Genomic DNA, 14,491 nt, shown 5'->3' with positions numbered 1-14,491 from the left:
TTCAAACTCATAGGTTTTTTTTTTTCCCTTAAAGGGAGAAGAGTGCATCAGTTTAAAGAAGTCAGAAAATGCAAACTTTAGATAGCAAAAATAGGAAGACCCCTCCATGTCCCTTTTCTCTTGTCATTCCCTCTTCTCAATCAAATTCCTAAAACAACTGGTGCTATGAAGGAAAGCAGCGATAGCATGCTGCCCACCGCTACCATATGCAACTGTGCTTGAAGCTCAGGAAGTAGACACCCAGTCTACATCCATTATATGTAACTGAAGCTTTGAAATTAAAGCCTCTAGAAAGACAACTGAATCAATGAGCAGAATTACCAGTTGAAAGCAAACAAGCCATTTCTAAATAAACAACTCACTTGAAAAACCAGTGTATTTTCTAGGTATGTTTTGAGTAGGGACAACAAAAGATCTGAACAATACTTAAAAATTATTATAATATTTTAGATTATAAGGTGCTCTCAAATGGAAACCCCTCTTGTAAATTCTTTTGGATACTCAACACATGCTAAGCACAGGGGCTCTCAGTAAGTACACAATGACTGATAGCAGAAGAGGGAGTAAATCATAGAGTAAATAAGTGTCCAGAGTTAAAACGTTAAAGTCTATGGATAATACACTTACTTATGGGACGTAATCATTATTGCTAGGGAATTTATCCCCAAATAATCAAGTTTGTATTAATTGTTTGTAGGTCATCTATGATAAAGTTCTAATTCCAGGGAAGATTTTCTTTCATGTCCTGCAAACCCCATACAGTGGACTATCTCCTCCTAATACTTAGCATGTATCTGTTCTGACAATGCAAGATGAGGGGGAAAGTGAAACATGTAACAACTCTGTCAAGATTAATTGCTAACAAATGAAATTTGAGTATAGAGTGCCTATCCTTGACATTTTAATCCAATAATAAAATAATGTGATATAAAGAAATACGTGACATAGACTACAGGATATTGTAGGTCTGGAACATGAGCCTTACATACTATACTGTACATTCTAACCCTACACATAACTATCAGTAAACATCTTTTTTTAAACCATTACTACACAAAAGAATCCCACAAAGCATACATTCAAACAAGAGGCATCTAAAGATTAAAAAAATTACCCGCTGTATTTTTGTATAAAAATAATCAACATTCTCTAATGTACACAAAGCCAAAAGATAAATATCTGTGATGTCTTCAGTGACATCTTCAGTCTTCTACTAGCTCAACACAATCATTTGGAAAAGAGCAGTGACAATGACTGAAATTCATGGATTCTTCCCACTTACTGAACTTTTGTGTGTGTTCCTCAACTACTAAAACATCTCAATCATGTGGTAAAGATAAAAAAAGATTAAAACAAATTCCTGATGTCCAGAGGTACAAATCTCTCAGGACTCCCACAATTTTGATGTAGTGTCCTAATTCTATATAACACTAACTGTTCAGTGAAAGGTTTCGCTTAAAAATTTTTTTCCCCTAAAACATACACATACAAAATAAGATCTAATCATCCAAGAGCTACCACTTGGTAAGTACTTTGCAGTAAGCAAATGATTTAGTCAAGGGAAAAGGAATATGTATGTATTCCAGCTAGACCTCAAATAATATTAGAAAAATTCCAAAGAGCAACCACATATGCTACAGCCTATTTCCTTGCTAGCAAAGGATATGCACTGGTTCATGACGTATAAGCATACTGTCCCTTCATCAGTGCAGAGGAGCATAAGATATGAAAGATAATATGAATTAGTACTTTTTGAGAGTCAAATCATTTCTATGGTAGTCCTTACTTTATGGGCCAATTTAAAGCATTTTCCCCTTTTCTAGCATGCACGAAATTGGAGAAAATACTTCAGCAGAACATTAATAATGTCTGAAATACTCCCAGTGCACATCCCATCTTTTGAAAATATCCATTTGGATGACAAAGAGCAACACTGATCAGGTTTCTCAACCTTGGCACTACTGACATTCTGGACCTTATAGCTCTTTGTTGTGAAGGGCTATTAAATTGTTGGAGATTTAGTAACACCCTTGGCCTCCACACACTAGATACAAATAGCAAGCCTCCCCATCTCCCCAAAGCTGACAACCAAAATGTTCACATTGCCAAATGTTCGGGGGTGGAGGAGGGGACTGACCTCCACTGAGAACCACTGCTCTAAATGTACAAAAACTAAGAGGAAATAAAACTTTCTTAGCCATCAAATTCTTGGTGAAATTTTGAATAGAAACCAACTCTTCTGACTTCCAGATCAGTATTCTTTATACTAGAATGCAATCCTTTCTTAAAGACAAAGTAATTGTCTAATAGATACATGTTTTTAAAAGCACAATGATATCTCATTGTATATAATTCCAGTCACTGGACTAAATTATTCCTAAATTATCTCTCATGACAACCTATAGAAATTTATAGGATATAAAAGTGTATATGAAACTGAATCAAAAGAGAAGAATGTAAATCATCAAATTACCTTTAAAAGGATTCTATATATTGATAAACGTCACCTTTTAAAAAATTATCTAGTATTACACACGCCTTTGAAAAATATTATGGCCCTCTGTAGCAAGTCTTTCAATGTTGCATGTGACCTGTAAAATTAATTTCATCAGTGTTGGCTAATTAAGAAAATGTATAATGAATTATTCTATCTGAAGAAATGTCAGCTTTTGATGCGGAGATCCCAATGTGCTTGGCTATCCGCCATAATAAATGTAATATTCTAGGCCAACTTGAGCCTTTACCTTATAAGTTTGTGAGAAGGGTAAAACTGCAATTATCTCAAAACCTCACAATTCTGTTAGGATTCCTTCAGAGAGTTGATGCGTGCACAGATCTTGAGAGCTGGGCCTAGCTTGATATTCATTGCACTCATAAGATGGTCTTCTTTTAGCAAGAGAAGGGCCTGTCCATCAATCTCCTGTGCTCTGAACTCATCTGCAATATCCTGGCAGCCTGGAATTTAATCAGAGGAAGGAAGTTAGAATTAATAAACAACAATTATACTTTATTCCTAATAGTCAGTGATGTTCTCACTAGGTCTGAGTATCTGAAATATAGGCTGAGAAACAAATCATATTTATTTGTGGTAGTCTTGGGTTCACTGCTGAAGAAGAAAGTACTTCTTGGCATTCTGAAAATAAAAATTAGTTTGAAATCCAAGTAAAGCAATTTACTTGGAATTGTTCTAAAAATAATAACCTCATCAGTAAGCAGCAGTAATATGTAAGTACAGAGGAATAAAATATAATGTTCTGCCATTTAAACAATTTATATTTTATCAAGTACCAGAATACCACTTTCATTGTCATTTGTGCCTTGTTCTACTTTACAGCCTTCAATTGCTAAGCACATCTAAACATTTTTATTGACTCAGGACAAAACCAATTCATCAAAGTTACAGTATCTGTTGAAAATGTATACTACTCACATCAACTCCAAATCGTTTGGATTCATCCCCACTTTTGGTAAGAAAACATAATTTTTAAACTGATTAGTATCCTGGCTAATCTCTTGCCAAATAACCCATAGTTTGGCTCTCGGTCTAAGCCTGTTACGTTAGCAGATAACCATGCTAGCATCTATTTAAACTTCAAATGTTTTTCACTGTTTCCCTAATCAATAAGCTTTCCCACTAAGGATAAAGAAACCAGCAGGGAAGATAATGAATTCAGGAACCAAGAGAGAAAAGAATGCAAAATTATGGAGGTCTTCTTATAAGAGACAGTAAAATGATTTTAAAAATAAAAACTGACAGCCTAGGGCCTCCCCTGGTGGCACAGCGGTTGAGCGCTGGGCTGCGAAGCTGCCCGCAGCCTCTGCAGCACCAGTTCGATCACTGGCCACTGGTGAGGGTCCCACATGGCACGCAGACCTCTCCTGCCCCGCCTGCTGCTCCCCTCAGCAGTGTATTTCATCAGTCTGCCTGGTCTGTTTCCCGCTCTGGCTCTGGTGAATTCTCTCACCCTCCCGTGCTTCTGACTGTACCCAGTGCTTGTATAAATAAATAAATCTTTAAAAAAAAAAAACAAAAAAACCCGACAGCCTAAAGTTTTCCAAATTTATTTATGTCAACATTTTACAAGAAAGCAGTAATGAAAACTATAAATGGTTATAACACACCCTTGGATATCACAACTTAGCTCAATAATCACCCTTGTGTATATAAGGTCATGATCTCATTTCTATATCGCCAGCACTGGAGCACAAAACACTATAGGTACAAAATAGGTCTATTTTTGGATAAGTGAACAACTGACTGAGTGAACAAACACTGAACGAAACCAGAATCTGTTACAGAGGAGCTCTCAGGAAAGTCATACAATCATGCTTTTTCTGTATTCTGCTGTATGGCCATCTTTTCTCTTGATTATTTCTTTTTCCATCTTCTCTGTTATATTTTTTTCCCCTTAAGTAGCCAGCTTTTCAATTTCTCTACCTTAGTAATTTCTCAGACTTAAAATCTGGCATTTCAAAAGTACCTTGTAATGTAAATTTTTATGGTTTTGCCCATTTGTCACATCAAAGAAACTTGTAAAAATGGAATTACTCACCGTAGAAAAGTCCCTTTTCTTTTCCCAGAGGTAGCTCTCAACAAAACTGGGTAGCTCTCTGACAAAACTGACTAATCTTGCATCTAGTTGTGACTTCATCCTTCTTTTTATGAAAGAACTAATAACATTCTTCTCTCTTCAGTCTTACTTACAAGAACACAGGAAAGAAAAGAAGAGAGAGAGAGAAAGGGTAGGACTTACTTAGATTCAGAAAACAGGAGCAATGAGAAGTACCAAGGACCATAAGAGCTACATTTGGGAATAGAAATATGGAGTTGTCCACGAGGAAAATATACAGCATATTCTTATTCCTCTGTATTATGAGATCCCTCTTCAAATATCTTCTTGCAGATGGTCAGTAAATGATAATTAAAAAAAACAAACAACTGAAAGTGTTTTGAGAAATAGTCTGATCAAATAGGAATGCTTTATCTCCAGAATTTTAGGTTATATGTTTCTTATCCACAAAAGGGATAGTTATACTATATATTAGTATAGAAATGAAAAAATAAAAGCGAAAATGGAGGGTGGGGGGGAGCAGTAGCCAATATGCTTCCAGAAACTCATTAGAGAACATGGAATGTTTTTTAAAAATTCTAGATGCTTAAGGTATATGAACAAAACATTCTGTGAGTTTCTGACATTAGAAACTACTTCTTTATAATGGCTGGTACCCCAAGAACATGTCACAAAATATATATCAACTATATCATCCAGTCAGTTCAGCTGGCTTCACGTCACCAGAAACAGCTATCAGGACAGGCATGGAGCTCTGCACAGGGACACAGGTTCCAACTGAACTTTGAAAGTATTCACTCACTTTTCCAGTTAAACCCGAAACCAAACACACTGAACAAAAAAATGACCTCAGTAAGGAAGGTGAAAAGATATTACCTGCCACTCAATATTAAAGAATAAACAAGTCTCAATGTTAGTATTATGAAAACCAGCACAGTCATGGGTTTTTTGTGATTCCTACTTTACATGCCTACAGAGAAACCAAATCTATTGCAGAATCACAGATCAATAAATACAGAATAAACTGGTATCTGAAAAAGGTCAGTTACTATGTCAAGGAAGACTTAAAGAAGATAAATGTATTTAATCAAAAATAAAAAGACTTATTCCTGAAGAGAACTTTGTGATGTACAAAAAATAAGAAGAAAATAATTTCTCACTCTGCTCACAGCCCTCATATTTGGGTACACGCCATACTAGCTCTCATGTGGTCCCAATAGGGGTAGTTCACATGATGACATGATACAAAGAGAAGAGAAAACTACAGGAATAAATAAATAGGAGCTCTGATAAAAGAGGGAGGCCTATTCTCAACTAGAAAGAAACAAAATACGAGAGATTACAAAATTTACAAACTTGTTCATTCTCTGAAAAATCATAGGAGACTATTGGGGAGGAGGAGTGCGGGGGGTTGGGGGGGGGGACACAAAAAACAGCCAGCCCTGAAATGAGCTGAAGGATGCTCAAGAAGAAGTGGAGGAACATGGAGAAATGAAGATAAAAGACATTTTCTGGCATTACTTCTAGGCATTATTCAGAGAAAAACTTGAGGAAGAAGATATAAACTGATCACAGAAATAAGCTTGTTATTTAGCCTATCAAAGCAGTTTGGAAATACTCCCACTCAATCACTGAAGAAAAGCAGAGTAATATTATACACTCTTAAGCAGTACCAAACAATTGTAAATTATAAAGCAGTCTCCACTTAATGATATGTAATCTTCTCTAAACAAAGGACAACAAAATTGAGCATCTCATTAATGTGTTTTGTTTTTTGTTGGTTTTTTTTTAACTTAAATAACACAAAAATGAGACAATGGAGTTAGTCTTCGTTCTAATAAAGCAGCCAAGAGTGGCTTCATGGCAAATGGATGCTGGGGAATATTGGAAAAATACAAAATGAGAATATGCTAAAGGGCATATCAAGTGATAGAAGAATCAGCAATATCTATTATTTATTAATTATTTGGCCAACAATTTGCTGAGGCATATGAACTAACCCTCCTCCCCAAAGGAAAACAAATATTTTCCCCCAAATGAGAAATCAGGCTAACAACTCACATGCCCCATTTGGAAGACTGAGGCTACTTCTGAAGGTGATTTTATCAAAGTGATACTTATAGATTCCAGTGTTAATTCTCAAGATATCTAGACTGCTCTAAAAACTGAAGTTCATTTCATTAGATTTAAAACCAAACCAGTGAAGATTCACCATCCTCTAATACATCAATTTTAAAGCAAATTCTAAATCCACATGGTCAGCATGTCTCTCACCTAAATTTTCTTAGGAGCATGCTTTAAAATCTTCCCATGAAAAACACATCCCCCCTTCAAACAATTTCATCTTTCTTTAAAAGTGACCATATCTGGTTTATAAAACTTAAACTTATTTAGTATTTTTAGAACAATTTAATAAATTTTCAGAGTTCTGTATAGAAGGTAAGTACCTAAATTCTATATGAATGATACAGAAGATTTATTTATTTTATACAAGAACTGGGGTACAGGCCAGATGCACGGGAGGGTGAGAGGCTTCACCAGAGACAGAGCAGGGACAGAACAGGCAGACTGACGGAATACACTGCTGAGGGGAGCAGCGGGCACAACAGGGGAGGTCTGTCGCGCTACATAGGACCCTTTTCTGCTGGCCGGGATGGAACCGGCACTGCAGAGGCTGCGACAGCTTCACAGCATGGTGCTCAGCTGCCTGTGCCACCACGGGGGGCGGGGGGGGGGGGGGCTACAGAATTTTTTAAAAAGCAATAATATTTCTGAATATACTTTCTTTACTCACACATTAGTTGTAAGCTTGTTTCTGAGAACATGGTCACCTTCATAGAAAGATTAATTAACAATAGCTGAATTAAATTTTACTAAGTCTGTAGCCACATTCATAATGGATGTATTTTTCTGGATAGCAAGTATCAAGAGAAATGGCATGATTCATAATAAAACCCAAATGGAACATTTAATAAATTTCCTTCTTTTCCATATTCATAAGGTGAAATTGAATAATAGTTGCTGATTAAAAAAAAAATGTTATCTTAACATATAACCATGTGGGTCTCATAATGAGCAAAGGTACAGCTGTCCTTAGCATCCAGCCCCTTGGAGAAAGTGGATATAAAAGATTATTGTTGCATTAAAGAAAATAGATAAAGAACAATAAGACTTAAGCTGATGGAAAGAGCACCAAATGAGAGAGCAGAAAAACATAAATAAGAAAGTTATCCTCAATACTGGAATGGGATATATAACTGAATTTTAGCTGTCTACTTAAAAAATGAAATTTTAGAAGTGTTCTTGATGGTTTACTTATTGCAAAGAATCAAAGACTCAGCTTTCATTAAAAGAACCAGCCTGTTTTTTTTTTTAGAAAGAAAACGAAATTGTATCATATTCTAAAGGCAGTACTTTCAAAAATGTCAAAAAAAAAAAATCAGTCTCTCTTAACTTCATTTTTAAAATGCTTAAATTAGGAAATAAGGAGGATACAGAATAGAAAAAGAGAAGAGCAGAAGGGAAGAAGTGTCTGACTCAATCTCTCTACTGACCTCTCAAGAGAAATCAGACTGAAGAGAAGAGAGCACCTTTAATATCTTCACCGGCTGAGGTGTCACAGCAGAAGCAGGACTAGTCAGTTTTTATCGACTTGGGGGGTATGAGAAAATACCCAGTTGTGCTGAGGGAATAAGCAAGAGGAGACAGATCACATTTCAATAACAAATGCCATTTAATTAATACATCTGCATACTACTTCTCTAGCCCTTTTGTACAATAGGTGTGGATGGATCTAACAACAGTCCTGTGTGTGACTGTACAAGAGAAATATTAAGACAGAAGTGATGGATGGGTTACATACCAGGTAAAGAATGAATGAAGGCCCAAACGTCATCAACTGTCCATATAGATGGCTCTGTTTGTGCGACCGGTAGCAAATCACTATTCTCAGGCATTTTCCTAATTCTCACATCCCGCAGTTCACGCTCTCTTTCCCTCTCACTCTGCCTGCGCAGCCGAGTTGTCATAGCGGATGGCACAGAATCTTCATGAGAAGCCAAGTCTTCTTCTGTAGATGGATAAGTAATTGGAAGCTGGAAAATGTAGTACAAGTAAAATACAGCATTGCACTTTCCTTTGCATTTCTGAAAAGGGTATTGTACATTGAAGCAAGAATTCTACAGACCTGCCTAAGGATATGTTCTCTTGCTGCCCCATCAGGGCCACTTGGACGACGACCACGATGCCCAAGACTTTGATTATCAGGTTTACGATTCCAGCGACTAAGTGCAAATTTTTTAGAACAGCTAACATTGTACCTAGGAAATATAAGAAAAAAATATTTAATACTAAACGGAGTATGCTGAAAATCATTTAACTGTGACTTTAAAGTGCAATTATGAAGCAGTAAGTGCTATCTACTTCATTAAGGACACCAACACCATTGTGTTAAATGGAATTACGGATACTAACAGTCAGATAAGTTTCTGTATACATCAAAACATCATATTGAAAATATCAATATGAACTGGATAGCTACAGAAAGGTATTATTTTTATCCCGTTAACAGCATGATAGTGGGCAACTTTCTGCAAAATGCAGAGTAACAGATTTTTGTAACTGCACAATAATTCAAGTTTCCAGAAAAAAAATTATGTTTTAACTACTTAGATGTTTATTCAGATATTTTTCAATGTAATCATTTCTGAAGAGAAATAAGTAAAAAGAAGTTAATAGAGAGGGGGAAATCTAAAACAGCTAGTAAAAGATTTTAATTACTGAAATTTAAAAGTAAAATTGTAAGGCTGAGATTTCAAAGTTATATAAGGAATTCGCTCAAAGCTCGAATTACTCAAAAAATTCAGATATACACATATTTTTTAAATTGGTTCAAAGATTTTTATCTTATCAAAACAGACTGTCTAATATTTTGAACACAGACCTTTATTATAAGGTATGATGACAGCTTTAAAATGTTCTCTGCCATTTATTGGTCTCCAATGCTCTGGAACAAGAACTGGCAACCTTTTTCTATAAGGAGCCAGATAGTAAATAATTGATTTTATGGGCTATACAAGCCTCTCTCACAATTACTCAACTCTGCAGCTGTAATATGAAAGCAGCTGCAGACAATAATCAGCATGACTGTTTAATAAAACTTTAAGTAACACTACTAACGCTAAAATTTGAATTTAACGTAATTTCCATGTGTCACAAATTATCATTCTTCTTTTGTTTTTGTTTTTTTAATCACCTAAAATTTTTAAAACTGTTCTTCATTCAGGAGTTGTATAAAAAGAGGCTATTAGAAAGATTTGGTTTGGGCATACTTTGCAAACCTTTCCTAAAAAGAAAAATGGAAATAATCTATGAAATAAATTTCTAAAAACTACAAAAAGACTAAAAAAAATGCATTTCATTCCTCTTTTTTACACATACGAAACTGCTATTATAACTTATTTTCAAAACTCTTCTAAAAATACACTTCTGGAAAATATCAAGAATAAGTTCCAGGGTCTCCCTAGTGGCGCAGGGGTTAAAGAGAGCACTATCAAGCTATCACCAGCCACTGCAGCACAAGTTCAATCCTGGCCGGCCAGAGAGCAACCAGGGAGCAACCCACATGGTGCAAGCAGACCTCTCTAGTCTCGCCCACTGATCCCCTCAGCAGTGTATTTCATTCAATCTGCCTGTTCTGCTCCCCACTCTCTCTAGTGAATCCTCTCAACCCCCACACTTCTGGCTTAAACACCCTAGTTCTTATATGCATAAATAAGTAAATCTTTAAAAAATAATAATAAAAATAAAAAAATTTAAAAAGAATAATTGGAAATTACGTTCCAATTAACTTTATTATTGATAACTGTTCTAGGACCAGAATGCAGACACCAAAATAATTTCCCCCCATCTATGCTTTATGCAAATATCAGGAGGTAGACAGTACTATCAGAATGAACACTATTTTTACCCTAAAAATATATTAAAAAGTGTCCTGATGTCCACTTCATTTTACCCTAAAACAATTCTTTAAACTTCTGCTGTGTTTATATGCTCATCTGTGGCCTCAGCTCTAAAGATTATGGATTTTCATTTACACAATTTTCAAAACTTCTATCCCCACTGACTAAGGAACAAAGAAAAGAGACTAGCTTTCTACTTGCCATTTAGTCTCTAAGTATTTAGATCTCCAAAACAGAGTTAACAACAATTCTTTCCTGACCTAATTTATCCTCTCTTCCTTGCCCTCATTTGTATTTTCCTGTATTAGGCCCCTAATCCTCTAAAAAAGTTTACCTAAAGGTCTAATAATGTGACAACTCAGCAATCATCTCTCAGCAGTGAGTGATAGTTAAATGTCCTGAATTGCTTCTAAATAGTTAAGATGATTAAAATATCCTGAAGGGCAGTTCTTTTCCCTCAGAGTTATTAATCACATAGAATCAAAGAGCCATGATTCTTTCTACTTTTATACAAACTGAAAAATTCCCCGAGTTAAAATATGAGTTACGTGATTTGATATAAAATTACATAATTTGATTAGGACTATCAGTAACATGAAATAATATTTGAATAACAGACAGGGGGAAAATCAATGAATCCATTTTTGAAAGAAAATGATTCTATTATTATTATTTAACTTGAATTTCACAAAGTATATTTTAGTGACATCACAATAAAAAACCGAAACAAGAAATTCCACAGATGTATACAATCAGAATCTTAAATTATGTGAGAGAATAATTACTTTTTTTGAACAGAGGACACATTCCAAAATAACCTGTGCATACATTTCACGCCTTTAATGGTAAATAGCTATATTAGAATTTATTATCTTATCAAAGGGTTTTATTTTTTTTATTTTTATTTTTTTAAAGGTTAATAAAAGGTTTATTTACAAGGGAAGGGCAAATGAGGAATGTACAACTCAGGGAGAAAAGTAGGAGACAAAGTTTTAAATGCGTCCTACCCTATCCGCGGATCTGGAATCAAAGGGTTTTATTTTTAATGTAAACTAAACTTGAGATAAGATCAGTGAAGATGCTACACACTTTGATATTATTTCCTATAATATTACTATTGAAAATACAATATATAAAGACAGGAATTTTACTGTGTGATAATTTAACAATGTGAACTTAATACTATAGCTTGTCCCACGTAAAAACTTAAAATAGGATACTTTAACAAATGGGAACATTTTAAAACAAAGTAAATTCAGAGGTTTCAATATTGATACAAAAATCAGGTGATAAAACAATTTCGTTCTGATACCTTAAGAACTATTCATTACTAAGAGAATTAGGGGGTCTCCTAAGTCCACTCTTACATCAGGAGACTGCTACTTCAGTTTTAGGCTGTAAAATTCACTGAAAGTGCTATAAACAAGTAATTTTCACAGAACAAAATTTTAGTAACTAAAAACAAAGCAGCTCTAGATAAAGCCTATTTGATATTATTCCTCTATAATATAGTAGTATTGGCTAGTGGTAAGCTATACTACTTTTTTATAGTTGTTACACTGGTTTTTGATTTGTACTTTAGGAAATTCAAGAGAACAGATACCTTTTGGCACATGACATAGTGCAGAATCGTTTTGACCGCAAAAATTCATTAGCATATCCCATTTTCCCACAGAATTCACACTTCAGCAACTCACTGTCCATTTCTTCTAATGTCTCTAAAAGAGAAAGAAACAAAGGGGGGGGGAGGGAAATCCAAAAATTTAACTGTGATAAAGTTTATCTTATCCTTTATTTTGCCTGGATATTGTTAATGCAGACCCCCCCAGGAAAGTTAAAGGAATGGTTCTTTAACTTTCCAATCATAGCCCACTTTGGCAGGGCAAAAGCCTTCAAAAACCAAAAATTATACATTATCTTCACTACATAAGTAAGGTGTATGCTTTAAAAAGTTCATTTTGCTAAGAATTCAACATGATGAAAAGTACAAATAGCTTTGTTAAGCATTGTAAGAGAAATGAAGATGAGTAAGAGACAGTCACTAACCTTCAGGAGGAATACTTTCAAAAAACACCACATGGGATATGAATTTTGGTACATTGTGCTGTGGAGATATAGCAGAGAACACTTCATTCTAACTGAAGAAAATGAGGATGACTTCAAAAAGAAGGTAAGATTTTGGGGGCCTCCTTAGTAGCCTAGAGGTAGGTCTCAGTGATGTCACCTCTGCAGCCTGAGTTCAATCCCAAGCCAGGGAGCTAATCCACGTATGGCTCAGGAGACCTCTCCTGTCTCACCTGCCGCTCCCCTTGGCAGTGTATTTCAGCAGATCCACCTGCTCTGCTCTCCAGTCTCTCACCCCCCAAACCTCTGGCCTACACCCCAGTTTTATGCAAAAATAAGTAAAATCTTTAAAAAAAAAGTAAGATTTTGATATGTCTGATTTTACAAGAACATGTAAAATAATACAAAAATCTACAATGTACAACGGTATATATAAAGATATATATCTTAAATATAAAATAGTCCCTTTTTATTATACTACACTAAAACAAAAACTTTAGATAAATCGTAAAAATTACAAATTTGCAATTTCTAACCTCTACTCCCTTTTGCTTAGGGTACTCCAGATTAAGTTAGAATATCCTTCCCGCCACCTCTATATCCAGCTTTCTTCAGGGCACAGCATAGGATCCAAAGAAAGTTCCCACCTACATTCTCAAGTACTAAGCAAGTCACTTGTAAGCAAGTAATTTAATCTTCATAACCCACAGTTTTCTCATCTGTAAGGAAGGGTTTATAATATACCTCCTCCCAAAGAAGTGGTGAAACTTATTGTCAGGGAAATACAAATCAAAGTTTCAATGAGATACCCACCTCAGGCCTGAGAGAATGGCCCATATCAAAAAGACCAGAAACAAGTGCTGGGTAGAATATGGAGAAAAGAACCCTCTTGTACCGCTGATGGGAATGTAGATTGGTCCAACTCATTTGGAAAACAGTATGAAGGTTTCTCAAGAGACTAAAAATGGATCTACCATACAACCCAGTAATTCCACTCCAGGGTATCTACCCAAAAACCACAAATACACTAACTCAAAAGGAAACTTGCGCTCCCATATTTATTGCAGCACTGTTTAAATAGGCCAAGAGGCATATGAAAAAATGTTCAACATCACTAGTTATCAGGGAAATTCAAATCAAAACCACAATAAGATATTATTTCACTCCAGTAAGAATAGCCCACATTAAAAAAAAAAAGGTGGGGGGGGGGGAAACGTCAAATGCTGGAAAGGATGTGGAGATAAAGGAGACCTCTTATACTGTTGGTGGGAATGTACACTGGTCCAACCACTATGGAAAGCTGTGTGGAGGTTCCTCAGAACATTAAAAATGGATCTACCATATGATCCAGGGATTCCACTTCTAGGAATCTACCCAAAGGACACAAAAACACTAATTTGAAAGAAAACCTGCACTTCTATATTTATCGCAGCACTATTTGCAATAGCCAAGAAATGGAAACAATCTAAATGTTCCCTAACAGATGAATGGATCAAAAAGTTGTGGTATATTTATACAATGGAATATTAGCAATCAAAAAAAGATGCCATAGCAATCAAAAATTCATGCCATTTATGGCAACATGGATGCAGCTCGAGGGATTATGCTAGCTGAAATTAGTCAGAAGGAAGAAGATAAATACTGATGGTCTCACTGATATGTGGAATATAGAGAAACAACAAAGTCATGAAAAAGCCCAAACTAGCAATCTGACCATAGAACTGAGGCATACAGCAAAGGTGGGAGCCGGATTTGGGGGGGAGGGGGAACAGTGGGAGGAATGAACACCAGGGAAAATGGTGATGGTTCACAGGTGACATGGTAGCAGGAGAACTATGGGAATTACAATGATGTAAGAAAAAATTTAATTAATAAAAAAATTAATTAAAAAAATAG

General features: G+C 35.5%; 1 protein-coding gene across 6 annotated transcripts in view; it reads right to left on the bottom strand.

Moving 5' to 3' along the window:
- Window positions 1–1,101: 1,101 nt before the first annotated feature.
- PHC3 (polyhomeotic homolog 3) overlaps window positions 1,102–14,491 on the bottom strand; it is a 72,600-nt gene continuing 59,210 nt past the window's right edge. For 4 of the 6 annotated variants that reach the window (XM_037525716.2, XM_037525718.1, XM_037525719.2 and 1 more), the window contains 4 exons: window positions 12,135–12,249; window positions 8,758–8,890; window positions 8,434–8,665; window positions 1,102–2,955 (listed from right to left, as the gene is read on the bottom strand). In XM_037525716.2, coding sequence (XP_037381613.1) covers window positions 2,801–2,955; window positions 8,434–8,665; window positions 8,758–8,890; window positions 12,135–12,249 — 635 coding nt within the window. In that variant the 3' untranslated portion in view covers window positions 1,102–2,800. Of the gene's footprint in view, window positions 2,956–7,391; window positions 8,254–8,433; window positions 8,666–8,757; window positions 8,891–12,134; window positions 12,250–14,491 lie in introns of those variants that run through there. The other 2 variants (XM_054700711.1, XM_037525720.2) reach the window with 2 other exon arrangements.

Source organism: Talpa occidentalis, unplaced genomic scaffold (assembly GCF_014898055.3).
Source record: "Talpa occidentalis isolate TD23 unplaced genomic scaffold, MPIMG_talOcc4v2.1 talOcc4.4, whole genome shotgun sequence".
NCBI lineage: Eukaryota > Metazoa > Chordata > Mammalia > Eulipotyphla > Talpidae > Talpa > Talpa occidentalis.
This window is presented reverse-complemented; position numbering and strand designations above follow the sequence as displayed.